We start from the raw sequence: 14,333 nt of genomic DNA on the forward strand, positions 1-14,333 counted from the left end.
GTTTGATTTTACATGTCTCCCACCAATGCATGTCTACATGAGTTTACATGTCTACTCCCACCACTATATCATACCATTTGCCACCTGTTTCAAGATACATATCAAGTTCTACTGCTTCCAAAACACTCCCCAAATCCTTGAGGAATTATTTCCTCTTCTAACCTCTCTACACTTTAGTACAACACTAAACTATTAACCATTTAATTCACGGAAAACAGAGAATATGAAAGGAGAAAAATCAAATAAAAATAAAAGAGAAATCTTTGGGCTTGAAGAACGTAAATTTTCAGATCAAAAGTATCTATCATTTTTATTTAATTTTTTTTTAAATTAAAAATAAAACTACCCTTTGACCCAGCATCATACTTCTGGGTATTTACCCAAAGAAAAACAAAACACTAACTAGTTTGTAAAGATCTATGCACCCCTATGTTCATAGCAGCACGATTCACAATAGCCAAGATATAGAAGTAACCTAAGTGCCCATCAATGGACTGTTGGATAAAGAAGTGGTACATACATACAATGGAATATTACTCAGCCATAAAAAAATGAAATCTTACTATTTGCAACAGCATGGATGGACCGAGAGGGTATTAGGCTGAGTAAAATAAGTCAGACAGACAAAGATAAACACTAGATGATTTCATTTATATGCAGAATCTAAGGAATAAAAAGAACAAACTAATCAAAAACAGACTCACGAATATAGTGGACAATTTGGTGACGGACAGAGGGGAGGGGGATTTGAAGGGCTGGGAGAATGGGGTGAAGGGTTAAAGAAGTACAAATTAGTATCTGATGGATTGTCACAGGAAGGGGGAGCAGAGTATAGGGAATGCAGTTAGCATTAATACGTTGGCTAGGTGGAGGGTCAGGGCAGGGAGGGAGCAATTGGGGGAATCGTTTTATGAACTATATAGATGTCTAACCAATGCACTGTTTACTTGAAACTAATTAAAATAAATACATTTTAAAAAGTTTCAGGAAAACTTTTTAGAAATATTTAGAAAAAATGTTCTCCTTCTTGTAGTAAATGTTCAATATTGTGTTTAGAACTAGTCCCAGGAGAACCATCTGTCTTCAAGGAAAATCTCTATAGGTGGTCCCACTCTAGTGTATCAGCTAGTTTGGCTTGCCCCAAACTGATCAGGTTCTATAGATGTTGTATCTAACAGAGGAGACAGATTTTAAATGTTCATTTTTTTTTAAAGAAGCGGGAGAAACAAAAAACATGGGAGAGGTAAGTGTATTTGAACTGTATCCTAATTTCTAATATGGTGGCAGCATTAAAAGCCTTGCATTCCTTAGCACCCAAAGAATAATATGGGAGTAGACGTATGGCCTTATAGAGGAAGCACTGGCGTAGGTACTATGACACCTGGATTATGGTTTTGCCCTGACTATATGATCTTGGGCAAGTCATTTCCCTGTTTCCTACAAGAAGTTGAGCTAGATAATCTTCCAGATCCTTTTAGCTCTGAGTATTCAACAATTATGTGATTTACTTCAACTTTCTTCAGTTGGTTTAAAAGTGAAGGTTTGAGTGAAAGTAAATTAATTATGGCTGCTTTTTCTTCAGAGCTCAGTCTCAAAAGTTTCAGGAACTAGAAAAGACGTCTTAGTTCCCTCCTGAAAATAGTGTCATGTGCCCAAGGCCTTGCTCTCTTTTCTTTCTGATGCTTCCCTGACATCTATAACTAGCCCTACTTCTTACATAACCAAATGCTGCCTAGAGTGAGCACTGAAAGTACATATGCTGGTCAGTGGCTCTCAGGATAGCTGAGTCCAGGTTCACCTCCTTTGCTTGCAGCAGCAGACTCTGCATGGAGCCCTGCTGAAGCCTTCTGCCTTGTCCAACCCAATAGATAATCATTTTCCCAGCAGGCCTTCAGCTCTATGGGTGCCGTTTCAGACTTGCCAGACTTGAGGGGTTTTGTTGTTGTTTATGTTCATTTAAGGCAGGTCACCTCTCTCTTTCAGGACTCAGCATACTACGTAAGATGTAAACTTCTGTGGGGAGATATATTTTGTGAACAGACTCAATTGATTAGAATCTGAGCACTAGAAGCTGTTCTAGTCCAATTTTGCCATCCACAGAAGCAAAGCCTGAGGCCCAGAGAAGGGGAAAGGGCTTGCCCAAGGTCACATAAGTGCTTCCCTCTTGACTCTTCTATGTTGTCTTGAGAAGCTGCTGTGGGCTTGCTAAAAGGTATTTACTTAACCTATTTACCAGAAATGGTCTTCTCTAAGACACTTCTGGGGGTTACCTCACATCAGTCATAACCTGGTTTTTCAGTTGCAATTTACTTGGTAATGGTGAAGGTGACATTTGGAGATCCAGAAATTATAAACCTTCCTACATTAAGTGGGTGGGGAAACTAGTTAGTACATGGGTAACGATGGCCTATAGTAGAGCTAAACATTTGGACAAAATGGGAAGATTTTAGAAATTAATGTGCTATTAACTTTGCTTTTATAAGTGAGGCTGACTGAAAAAAAAGGTGCAGCTGGAGTTCAAAATGAAGTTGAATTCAGTTCAAATTCAGAAAACTGAGAAAATGCAAATCAAGACAACCTCAGCCAAGTAATTCCACTTCTAGGAATCTATCTTATGGAAATAATTAGAGATAAGTTAAAAGATTTATGTGCAAGTATGTTCATTTGGAGTTATATAGAGAAAATGGAAACAAATGCCTAACAATAGTAGAAAGCAATCATTTAAAAAGATAAGTAGTAGAATATTAGATGTAGCTATTAGAAACTAAGTTTTCAAGAATATTTAGTAAAATCACATGTGAACATTTAAATTACACTATGTGAATTAAAACACATAAAGCCCTTATTTTCTAAAATAATATATATGTCTATATATTGTAAATATGTACACGTATGGAAATTACAGCAAAATATTAACAGCAGTTATATGTAGGTAGTATAATTAGGATATTTTAATTTCTTCCCCATATTTTTCTGTTTTTCCTCCAATTTCCTGCAATAGTATATAGCAACTTTATAATCAGAAAAAACTTTAAATGTCCTGTACACTTAAAAAGCCAATACATTTTCTGTTTACAATTAATTCTCTGAGCCTGAAAAAGAGATAAATCTAAAACATTAGTCTTTTATGAGTACAGATGCCGAGTTTAGATAAATAAACCATCATATTGAGGACATATGTGGAGTAAACTTGTTAGTAACTTAAGCCCATAATTGGGCTCAGGAAAGTACTTATAAGTTCAAGCAAAAAAGAAAGCAAAACAAACTGTGGTTAGCAAATGAAACCACCAGGTGCCACTGTTGCTTCACAGAAAGGAGAGGAATACCTACCTAGCATGAATTTGTTTTTTATTTAGATACAAGCTTTCACCCACTCTTGCATCATAATAAAGTCTTCTCTGAGGCATAACAATTATTTCAATAATTTTATGTTCATATCCCAAAAGGTCAATTGGAAGAGATACGAAAGTACCATTCCCATCAATTCCTAAATATGGGATTAAGAGAACATTGGATCAAGGAATAGATTCAAGTCATAAAAGCTGACTGTTTTGAAACACCCTACAAATAGTAGAATTTTACCTGTGTACCACTGTTTCTGTGATAAAGTGCATTCTCCATTCCAACTCTGAATGGCAGGGATGCAGGTCTCCACCTTGGCTCTGCTACTTTCAACTGTAAGGTTTTGGCAGTTATTTAACTTCTCTATCCATAAAACAGAAATGCCAACCTTATACAGTTGTTTTAAAGACTGAATAACATCATGTATATAAACAGGGTCAGACAACTTATTACCCCTCTCTGCAGGAGTAAGAAGCTCCCAGCTTCCCTGGCTACTGAGACCACATCTAAATAAGACAGGGAATCTCTGCCCTGGTGCCAAAAAGGGTGCTAGACCTGGTGTTTCAGGACATGGGTTTTCCTCTAATTCAGTCTGTCATCTATGAAGAGTGGACCGTGACAAGTTCCTTTATGCAATGGGCCTTCAGGTTTCTCATCTTTGAAACAGGGGTTTGGGACAAATGGTTCTCGGTTCTCCTCCATCCAAGAATCCTATGGTTTTATAAAAGCTGTACCACAGAAGGTATCATTCTGTTTTTGAATAATATACTTTTCTGATGCAACATTCTGCAGGCATTAATGTTGGGGGACAGAGGGTTGTGTCATGGCACATATGGGTGCCATCGCTGATCATTCAGCATTTATTAAGTTCCTGCCATGTACCAAGCATGGTGCTAGACTCTGGTGATATGGAAATGAAGATATTATCTCTTCCTTCAAGGAGTTTTCAGTCAAATGGAGCAACAGATACAGATTACAATGCAACGGAGTGAGGATATGGACCGAGGCATATCTAAGGAGCTGTGGCAACACATGCTGAGGTAGACACTTGATGTTCAGTATGCTGTTGATCAGCCAACTTCATGGAATTCAGAAGAATTCTGAGGGACTTTTCTGATTTGCCAAGAGCTGTTTCCAGGATGAGGAATTTTCTGGGTCATCCTTCTGTGGCTATATTGACTTTTGCCTCAGCGAAACCTAGATAAGGTTTTTCACTGACCCTCTTCTCTTCTTTACAAAATACTATGCTCAGCTTTTCCAAATTGTTCTCAACTGGGTCAGCAGCTCGAAACCCCTACTGCCTCTGTGCTCTTGCCAATATTGATCTGAGCCTCCCAAACCAGGCTATTATGGGGCTGCAGAAGAAACGGAAGAGCAAATGTCAGCCTCTGCCACCTGGCAATTTCAAAGGCTGCCAAATCCCCATCTGCTTACCAGACTCTCCGTAGTAAGTTCTGGTAAATCCTGAATGGTACAGCAAGGGTAATCCAGGACCGAGATGCTGCAAGATGCAGAGATAAGAACAGGCTTTAAGTAAATGGCAATGGCAGGAAACAGCTGTATCTGAAAGGGCAGGAGTTATTTCTCTCCAACAGGCCCCACCTACTTCCCAAATTGCTTAGTGACCTCAGCTGAAACTGAGGGTTCTGGTGCCAGGCAACTCCAGCTCCAGTCTCCTCTCCTCACAGTCATGAGAGGAACCAAGAGTTCTTTCAGGCTGGCCCACCATCTGGCAGATGCAAAAGAGAGCCTCTGGATAGCCACTTTTCTCCTCCCTTCTTTAAAAGAATATGTAAACTTGTGTGCATTTGGGTTTCTGTATTTAAGTGTATGCTGTGTATGTATGAATATAATTGTGGTCCCAGAGATGTTGCCCAAACTTATCCTACTTGTAGATGTGAGGATGAAACGAAAATCTCTCCTGTGTCTCTTACCAGACGTTCTGAAAGCCAAGAGCTCTGGGGAAGGATCACAGAAGCCACTCCTCAAAGCAGCTTGAGACAGAGGCAGCTTCCTGCAGCAGGGCCAGTATAGTAGCTCAAGAATGGTAATAGCATCTGTCCCCAAAAATGACAGTGGGGGACTGCGAGGGAGTTGGAGGCTCTGCGATGAGCCCAGGGAGGCAGGGGAAATAAGGCACCACGTGATGACAGAAACATAGCCATTCAAAATGACAGTTCTCTTTCTTTCCTCATCTCTCTTCTTCATTGGTACAACGCAGAATTGAGAGTAGCTACTCTCTAATGCTCCTTCTGGTCCCAACATTCCATGAGGTTTTAAACATGTCTTTCTGAACTACTGGAGTTGGAAATAAAAGATGTTGGTAAAGCAGGAGCTATAAGAGTATGGGGTTCCCTGAATCTGTCTGCATTTCAAGAGACAAAATGTCTATCCAAGCAAAAGGCGATAATTTGACTAGAAGTGTTTTACCTTTGTCCAAGAAACCCACAAAGATAACCTAAGAAACAAGAGGAAGAGAGGAGAGGGCAGTGGATTTACCTGCAATGTTGCTCTCCCAGGGTTTCCAGTTCTGCTATGCCATTAGGATGAACATTCTTGGCTGGCTTATCCACTTACCTACCCATCTCCCATTGACAATGCCCCATGGCAAAGTAGGTGCTGGCAACCAGGAAATGGGGGCAGGAAATCAAAGATGGATTGTTCCAATCTCAGTGAACTGAATTATAGCCTCAGGGGGTGTAAAATAAAGTTATAAGCTTCTAGACTATCTAGATTGTAAGAACTATGAGGAAACTGAGCAATAATGAGCTGTGGGCACCCCAAGTTCTCAGGGATCAGGGACCGGTAAAGTCTATAGGCGGTGCCCAGGAGGACCATCTTACTCAGGCCAACCTTGGCAAATGGTGTAGGTTGGCACCATCACTCTTCCAACTCCAAATTAAATGCGATGGACACCTACTGAATTGTTTGACCCTCTCCTTCCAGGCCCATCAGTGCATGGGTGGAGCATTTAGTTCCTGAACCCCACTCCCCCAGCCACAGTTGATTGATACAGGCGTAGACCTCTAACCCTGGGAATGTGGAACAAGGATTGAGAACCAGTTCAATCTCTGAAGTGGCATTGGGTGGGACATGTTTAGCTCATGTGGGAATATTTCACCAAGTGGCCTGGGAAGCAGACAATACTATTTGTCAGTGAGATAGGAAACTGGAGTGGAGGTACAGAGGCTTGGTGTCCATAGACAGAAGTGGAGGGCTTCTGTCTATGGACTAGAGCTGTATTCCTGTCTTAGGGCTAGAGCTGTATTCCTATCTTAGGTTCCACGAGATGATATGCCCCTCATCTCCTTCTAACAAGTTCCCCATTCTGCGTGAGCCAGGTCCAGCTGGTTTCAGTTACTTATAACTTAGAGGGCTGACTGACACACACGGGTGCCTTCATGAGGCTGTGGCTCTTACCCAGCCCAACCCACACTTTCATTTTCCCTGGTGACCCAACTAGTATGTCTCAGTGCCATTTTTAAGGGGGCCAGTACACTCGTCTCTCTGTAGTAAGAGGCAAAAAACAAACAAACAAACAAACAAAAAACCAAAAAAACCAACCAAACAAAAAAAACCATTCTCCAATGCTTCCTCCAAAAGGGTAAAGTATTTAAAGCACTCTCATAAACGTTTATGTTAACTAATGCATTTAAAGCTCTATGTTATAGTCAGAGGAGGCATTATTCTTATTTTAAAGATGAAAATACTGTGGCTCAGAGAAACAAAGTTTCTTATTTGAGATTACATAGCTAGCAAATGGCAGATCCAGGTCAGGAATCCAGGTCTCATGATTTCAGTTTCTGTGTATGTGTGTGTGTGTGTGTGTGTGTGTGTGTGTGTGTGTGTGTAACTACATATCAGTGAGCTCCTCTCCATGGTGGAATTTCAGGCAGTACTGACAGAATGATGAGGCAACATCTCCTAGCCCCTCTCGAGTCACTCCAAGAATTAGATCAGTCTTCTTATTCTACTTCAGAAACGTTGCTCTGCCTCTCTTAAAGTACTTCTGGTACACTCTACTGATAAACATGCTTCTAGTTCGCATGGAAGTAGCAAACTAAGGAACAAGAATCTACTCTGTGACACCTCCCCCGCCACACACACAAGTCCCCATTTCTCTGGAGGAGAGGAAAGCAATTTGTATTCATAGAAATTGTGATCAGAAAGCAATTTGTGTTTTGATCCTGCCTTTGCTATTTACTTAAGGGGTCTCGCTAGCATGTTAACCTTGAGCAAGTGAATTAATACCTCTGAGTTTCTAATTAGTAAGATGAAAAATAAAACTTGTGGTAATACCTCTTAGCACTGCTGAGGATATTAAATAATGGATGTGAAAATACTATAATTTTTAAAACTACAAATTGATCTATCTAAGTAAGGGTCTATTATTTACTTTCAGTTACAAATCCTGTATAACTCTTTACAGTTTACCAAGTAGTATAACTGATCCAACTTATGATTTATATGAAGATCAGGGCTGGCCTGACAAGCAGGCTGCTTCGCAAGAAACATCTTTAGGACCCTCTGCCACAGAGCTGAAATTACATTGTTGTAGTTTCATTACTTTGAGTCACGATATTTTTTGGCTTTCAAAACTTTTAAAATGCAAATATCTTTGTGAAGAGGCCAAACCATATGCCCCATCAGCTAACACTTCAAGGAAATTAAATTTAACAGCGACAGCTTTAAGATAGAAGGGATAAAGGACACCAGGAGAACTGAAAGGCTCAGAGACAATGTAATTTTCTCAAGCATCCCAAATTAGCCCTTTGAAATAAACCTGTCCAGAGCCATACCTGTTTTTAGCAGTGATGTAAGACAAGATATTTTGATTGAAGAACTTCAGGATCAATGGAATGCAGTTGGCAAATACCAAATGTTGTGATACATATTCAAACTGAATTAAAAGATCGAAAAGGAGGAAAGGGCTGCTTATTTGGGGGAGAATAGAAAGTATGTATGAAAAAAAAAGAGGCAAATATAAATCTAATATCTACTCCTAAGAGTATCCACTGTCCACTTGTGTTATCATTCTTCCTGTCTGGGAACTGGGGAGAATCATCTTCAGCCAGCCCATCCTATGTTGTGGGGGACAATCTGCAGTTTATGTATGTTGCAAACTCCTGACCAAAAGCACAAAACATAAACAAGCCGTAAAGAAAGTCCCACTCTAGATAAATAGAAAGAATTGCTGTGAGATTTGCTCCTAAGCTCAACAGGAAAGGAAGGCTCCTCAGTTTGCTGTCTTCTGTACCAAACCTCTGGCTCACAGTGTTTCGACTGTGATTGATGCAGCAAGGACAGGTGCAACTTACTCCTGGCAACTACTGGCATCACTCAGGATGGAGATTACGAACAGTAACCAAATGAACCACTAGAATGTGGGCAAGTCTATATGGTTCATTGTATTATCTTCTGTACTTAGAATATCAGTATTTTAATGAACGAATTGACAAGAGCCATTGGGCCAACAGATACTGCACTTAGAATAAGTCCAGGATCTCTTTTATGAGCTAAACACAGGAGCTCCATTTTGCTCTCTTGAATTGGGATGGGGTTTGTGTCCAGGAAGACCTAGTGGAGAGAGTGTCATGAAGTTGTGTCACCTGGATTTTGCCTATAATATGCTGAGGAGCATCAGACACAATTTGTCTCTAGATCCAGAACCTAGACTGCTGGGACAATGCAGAAACTGGGTTGAAAAAGCAGAAAATTGTGGTGTTTTAAATCCCCTACCTCTTCTTGATTATTAAGAAGTAGCTATGGCAGCAAGCTAAGCTGCCCTCTGCCCTCTGCCCCTGGATGTGTGGTTATAGGTAGGGAGTTAGCTTGTGCTGTTTATTTTTTTCTTCCACTCAAATATTTTCTTCCTGGCAGCTGACCCAGGGTATTTTCCAAAGCCTGAGAGGGAGAAGCCAATATATACCCACTACCAAGCGATGGAAAACTTTTTTCAGTTTGAGATGTGTCTGTAGCCTTGTCAGGATTCACTGACACTGACACACTGGCAAGGCCCATCAAGCCACCCATCTGTCTGGCTGTTGAGCCACATACTGCCCACCAAGAGAAGCAGACAGAAACAAACATCCACTGTTCTCTGTTCTTTCTACTAAGAACACTTATCTCCCACCCACCCCAACTCCTCTCAGTCCTGCTGCTGCTCAGCAAACATTGGCAGGAGTGTGAACACCCTGGACACCCTAATATACCCAAAGATGTCTTTGAATGTATTAGAGTGACGAAATACCCAGTCGTATAGTCAGTCAGTGGACGCAGACCCTGCAGGGGCCTCCCTGCACTCTGAGGACCTTCTCTTCCACCAGCAAGCTTTGTTCTGACTTCTTAGGAGGAAAATAGAGCACAGACTCTGCAGGAACGAGAAGCCTCCTCTCCCTCCCACAGTCTCGCCACAGAGACCATCCATTCACTGCCCCCATCTTCCTCTATACCTTGGCGATCCCACAGGACCAAGTCTAAGCTCCTTGGCATGGCAAACAATGCCTTCATGGGGAAGCGGGTTAACCTTTCTTAGCTTTGGTTTCCTCATCTATAAAACAGGGATAAAATAAGACCTTCCTCGTAGGGTCGAGAGAATTAAATGAGATCCCACACAAGCTTAACAGAGTGTCAGGCACATTATAGATGTTCAACAACTATGTGCTATCATATGCATTATGATCTGTCCTCTGTTGTCCCTCTAGCCTCACGTATTGCCAGGCCTCCCCATCTTCCCCAACACCAGGCAACGTTTAATCAGTTTCCTAAGGTACTTAGCTCTCTCTCCTCCAGACTTTCACAAATTAGCTTTTCTGCTTGAAATGCTTCCTGTCTTCTTTCCCTGACAACTCCCATATTGCAGCTAATATCTCTTCGTTTAGGACTCAGGTTAGAAGTCACTCTCCCTCCACCTCAGGTTGGATTAGGTGTTTCCACAGCAGCAGCCAATGCATACCTGTATCACAGTACTTTCCACTCTGTAATTGACTATTTATGTATCTGTATCCTTTATAAGCCCTTAAGGGCCAGAACTGTGTTTTATTCAGAATTATATCTCAAATGTTAGAAAAGGGCTTCCCAGATCAAAAACTATGCTCAATATACCTGCCTCCCCGCCACCCCATCCTTTTTTGTAAAATGCTGGAATCCTGTCTTCTTTTGCTTCAAAGCTGGCTGGGCATATTCCCAAGAAGATAGAGATTCCAACCCATGACCCTCACATAATGTTCAAAGGACATAGACACCTGCACCTTCTAGGACAGTTCCCCATATCCCACTCCACACTCCTACCCCGAGCTTGTGCAGGCATCTGGATTCCCCGAGTGAGACAAAGAAAAGGCAGAAAGATGCTCAGCTGCACAACAAGGGCCCCTGCATCCCTTCTCTGGGAGACAGGGCCTGGTGAGCACCTGAGACCTGTGGCGCAGCTCTCCTAGCTGCTCACCTGGTAGATGTGGTTCAGTTTGAAGTGTTTGAGGAGCAGCAGGAGCAGGGCAGAGATACTTTTTACAATGATCTCCTTGTGCCTGTTCACATCGATGCCCAGCTTCATGCTCTGGAGAACAGTGACGCTATAATGGGGACAGGAGGAGTCAGTGCAGAGGGCAGCTGGAGAGAGGTCTACGTAGACCCAGGTATTTGGTACAGATACAATATACACAAGAGAGCCAGAACTTGGGAAACCTGAACTTCTGTGCTAGGGAAACCCTCAGAGTTCCCACTTACGCGCCTGTCTGGAGAAAAGCTCCTCTAGTCTTTTTGTTTCTCTCTCTCCTCTGGGAAGCTCAGAACTTGAAAATGTCCACCCACATGCCCATGCAACGAGTCACTGGCACTGAAGTTGCCCTCCAGACTCTCAATGCTGAGCTAAAAAGAGCACAGCAGAGAGCAAGGTAGTGGAAAAGGGCTACTGGGGGGTGAGGGGGGTCTCTTTTGAGACAATCCCTATAAGTGTTAACAAGGTGGGGTGGGGACCAGAGAGACTCCGCAGAAGAGATGGCTAGTATTCAGCAGCTGCCCCAGTTGAAGCACTCACGGCATCTCCTCAGGCAGGACATCTGCCAGGATATTGATAGAGTCTGTCTTAGCCTTGGAGGTGGGGGCTGCAGCCAGCAGAATCTTAAGCAGAGCAATCTGGAAAGTAGAAAATGAGGAAATCCATTCCTGTCCATCCCATTCAACGAGGCTATTCTTCAACACCTCAGCAGCCCTATAAGAGGTGTTTTAAAGCATTCCTTTAAGTTCTTCCCTCAATGACTGGATCTCCCCAGCCTCTGGAAGCGCAAACAGGCACCCAGTCCTGAGAGGCCTGCCTGTGCGGCTAAGGAGCCGAGGGGAGTTTATTGGCTGCTTGGCTTCAAGACTGTTCTTTCCAAAGAGGAAAAGGAGAAGCAGAGCGAGAGGGGCAATGCCTGGAAGTAAGGTGGGAAGGACAGGCAAGACCTCGCTTCTCCCGCTTTTTCCCTTCTTCTAACCCTGACCATCAGCATCCTCACCATTCTCAGATTAAAACTCTCTAGGACATGACAGACTATGGCAAACCTCAGAGGGACTAGGGCCCCCAATGCATCCTGTGCAGACCCCACCTTAATCTCCACCCCTCTCGAAGGACTTGGGAGAAACACCAAGTCCTCCTTCCTCTCACAGGAGCCCCGAGGAAAGCTCAGAATTCTGTTAGAGAATGCCTTGCTGGAGGGGCAAAGATTCAGGAAACAAGCTCAAATGATGGACAGCTCAGCTTGAAATGGCTCTCAGCTATCTGTCCCTCGCAGCACAGAAGGGCAGCTCGGGGCCTGCTGTCTCCTTACCATGTACTGGGGGAGGCTATACAGCATGCCCTGGTAGAGGATTTCACATGGCGTCTCTGGTACCACCTCTTCCCCCTGTGGCAAGAAACACACAGTTTGCCCAGGACATTTTCCAGTTGACCAAAGGGTACATTTTCTTGGTCGTGAAAGGTGGCATGAAAAGAACACTGAGCTGGGAGTCAGATCTAGGTTCCTGTCCTACCTATGTTAATGACTCATTGTACGACCTGGGGCAAGTTACCTTCCCTCTCTGTGTCCTAGTTTCCTTTTTTATAGGATCAGCAGGCTGGTCTGGAGGACCTCTGAGGGCTCTTCCAGCCCTAACAATCTATAATTCTGGTTGTCACATTATTTGGAGTCAATCCAGAATTATTCTTTCCATGTCACTTGCTGGATCAGGAGTCAGAACTCCCACCTAGGAGGTGGCTCAGCCCACTTTTGCTGGACACACGTGGGCTTAACTCAGGCTGCAGGTATGCCTGGGACACTGGAACAGACACCCCACACAGAGGCACTGGCCATGGTGTCCGTCTGAGAGCTCTGGAATGCTCTGAAGCCAGAAAGGAGAAGTACGTGACTCGATAGAGAGGGTTAATATGGGAGCTGGGTAGCCTATGGCCTGGAGAGGCAGGAAGATATATTAACTGGGAAGCTTTGAGGTGGAAACTATTTTCTTTACTTCTCTATTGGCCCCTACAACGTCCCTTTCTCCTTTCTGACCAGCCCTTCATGCGCAACTCTCTTTGTCCTTTTGATGACCCCCTCTTCTAAGCCTTTTATCAGAGTAGGAAGACTGGGAACCTCTGGTGCTCAAGAGGCAACTCAGGCCACTGTCATCTTTGGCCAGTGCAGTTGTTCCTCACCCAAGGTCCCTCTATTACAGGGCATGGGTCACTGCCAAGAGACTTTGAGGCAGGGAGAAGTAAGCAGGCCCCTTCTATCCCACGCAGCTCAGCTGCTGCTTAAATAAGCACAGGTCTTAACTACACTTCAGTAAAGCCTGGCAATCCTGCCTGCTTGCCCTCCTGCTCTCCACAAGGCTTATTTCATATCTTTTCCCCTCTTCTCACATCTATCACCTCGCCCCACAGCCTCTTAACATTTGCTAACTCTGCCTCATCCTTTATGGAGAAAACAGAAACAATCAGAAACAAACAGAAACAATCCTCTTCTCAAGGCCAAAGCTACCAGAACAGTCTCTACCTTCCTTCCTGACATAAATGATGAACCACCTATCAAAGGCCAACCCTCCACTTATGCTCAGGATCTCACACCCTACTGCTCTGTCAAATGCAATAGTTTTGTAGTTATCCCCTCTCTCTCGGACCATCTCTTTTAGGACACAAACATACTCTGTACCTCCTCGCTATAAAACATTTTCTCCTGCCCCATATGCTCCTTCAGCTACCCTCCCATTTTTATTCTTTTCACAACAAAACTTCTGTTTTGTCTAGTTGACCGTCTACTTCCTTTCTTTACATTCCTTTCAACACACCAAGTAGGCTTCTAGCCCTACCACTTCCTTGAGGTTGTTCTTTTCAAGATCACCAGTTTTCTTCATGTTGCCGAATCCAATGGGCACCTCGTCCTTATCATGCCCCACTTACAGCAGTATTAGACACAGCTGATCACTCCCTTCTTCTTGAAAGTCTTTCTTTTCTTAGCTTTCAGTGTATCATAATATCCTGGATTCCTCCCACCTCCCGGAGTGATTTTCTTACTCTTCTTTGCTGGCTCCTTTCTAGACTCATTCCACCCTCAATGCATTGGTGTGCCCCAGGGCTTTGTCCTGGGTTCCACCCTCTATTCTATCTCTACTCCTTCCCTGGGTTATCTCGGCCAGTTCTATGGCTTTTAACACTGTCCAGAAGTCAACGAATCTCAAATTAATTTCTCTAGGCCAGTCCTTTCTCTAAAACTCTAGACCCATATATCTAACTGCTTCGCTGCTCTGCATGGGTGTCTGACGGATATTTAAAACTTAGTACGACCAAAATAGAACTCTTGATAAAAAAGAACACCCAGCTTAGCAAATGGTACTTATTCTTGATTCCTCTTTTTGCCTATCTATCACATACAATTGAACTGGAACTCTTGTCAGCTATACCTCCAAAATATAACCCAAATTCATCCATTTCCCTAGGTCCACAGTTACTATCCCAGGCCAGGTCACCATCATCTCTC

At 43.1% G+C, this 14,333-nt stretch overlaps 1 protein-coding gene across 1 annotated transcript in view; it reads right to left on the reverse strand.

Annotated features, from left to right (window-relative positions):
• Window positions 1–14,333, reverse strand: part of STRIP2 (striatin interacting protein 2) — a 41,123-nt gene that overhangs the window by 8,900 nt on the left and 17,890 nt on the right. Inside the window, exons 13-17 of the mRNA XM_006910526.3 lie at window positions 12,150–12,224; window positions 11,378–11,475; window positions 10,787–10,913; window positions 8,142–8,242; window positions 4,777–4,843 (exon numbers count right to left, since the gene is read on the reverse strand). Coding sequence (XP_006910588.1) covers window positions 4,777–4,843; window positions 8,142–8,242; window positions 10,787–10,913; window positions 11,378–11,475; window positions 12,150–12,224 — 468 coding nt within the window. The remainder of the gene's footprint in view (window positions 1–4,776; window positions 4,844–8,141; window positions 8,243–10,786; window positions 10,914–11,377; window positions 11,476–12,149; window positions 12,225–14,333) is intronic.

Source organism: Pteropus alecto, unplaced genomic scaffold, assembly GCF_000325575.1.
Source record: "Pteropus alecto unplaced genomic scaffold, ASM32557v1 scaffold22, whole genome shotgun sequence".
Taxonomy (NCBI): Eukaryota; Metazoa; Chordata; class Mammalia; order Chiroptera; family Pteropodidae; genus Pteropus; species Pteropus alecto.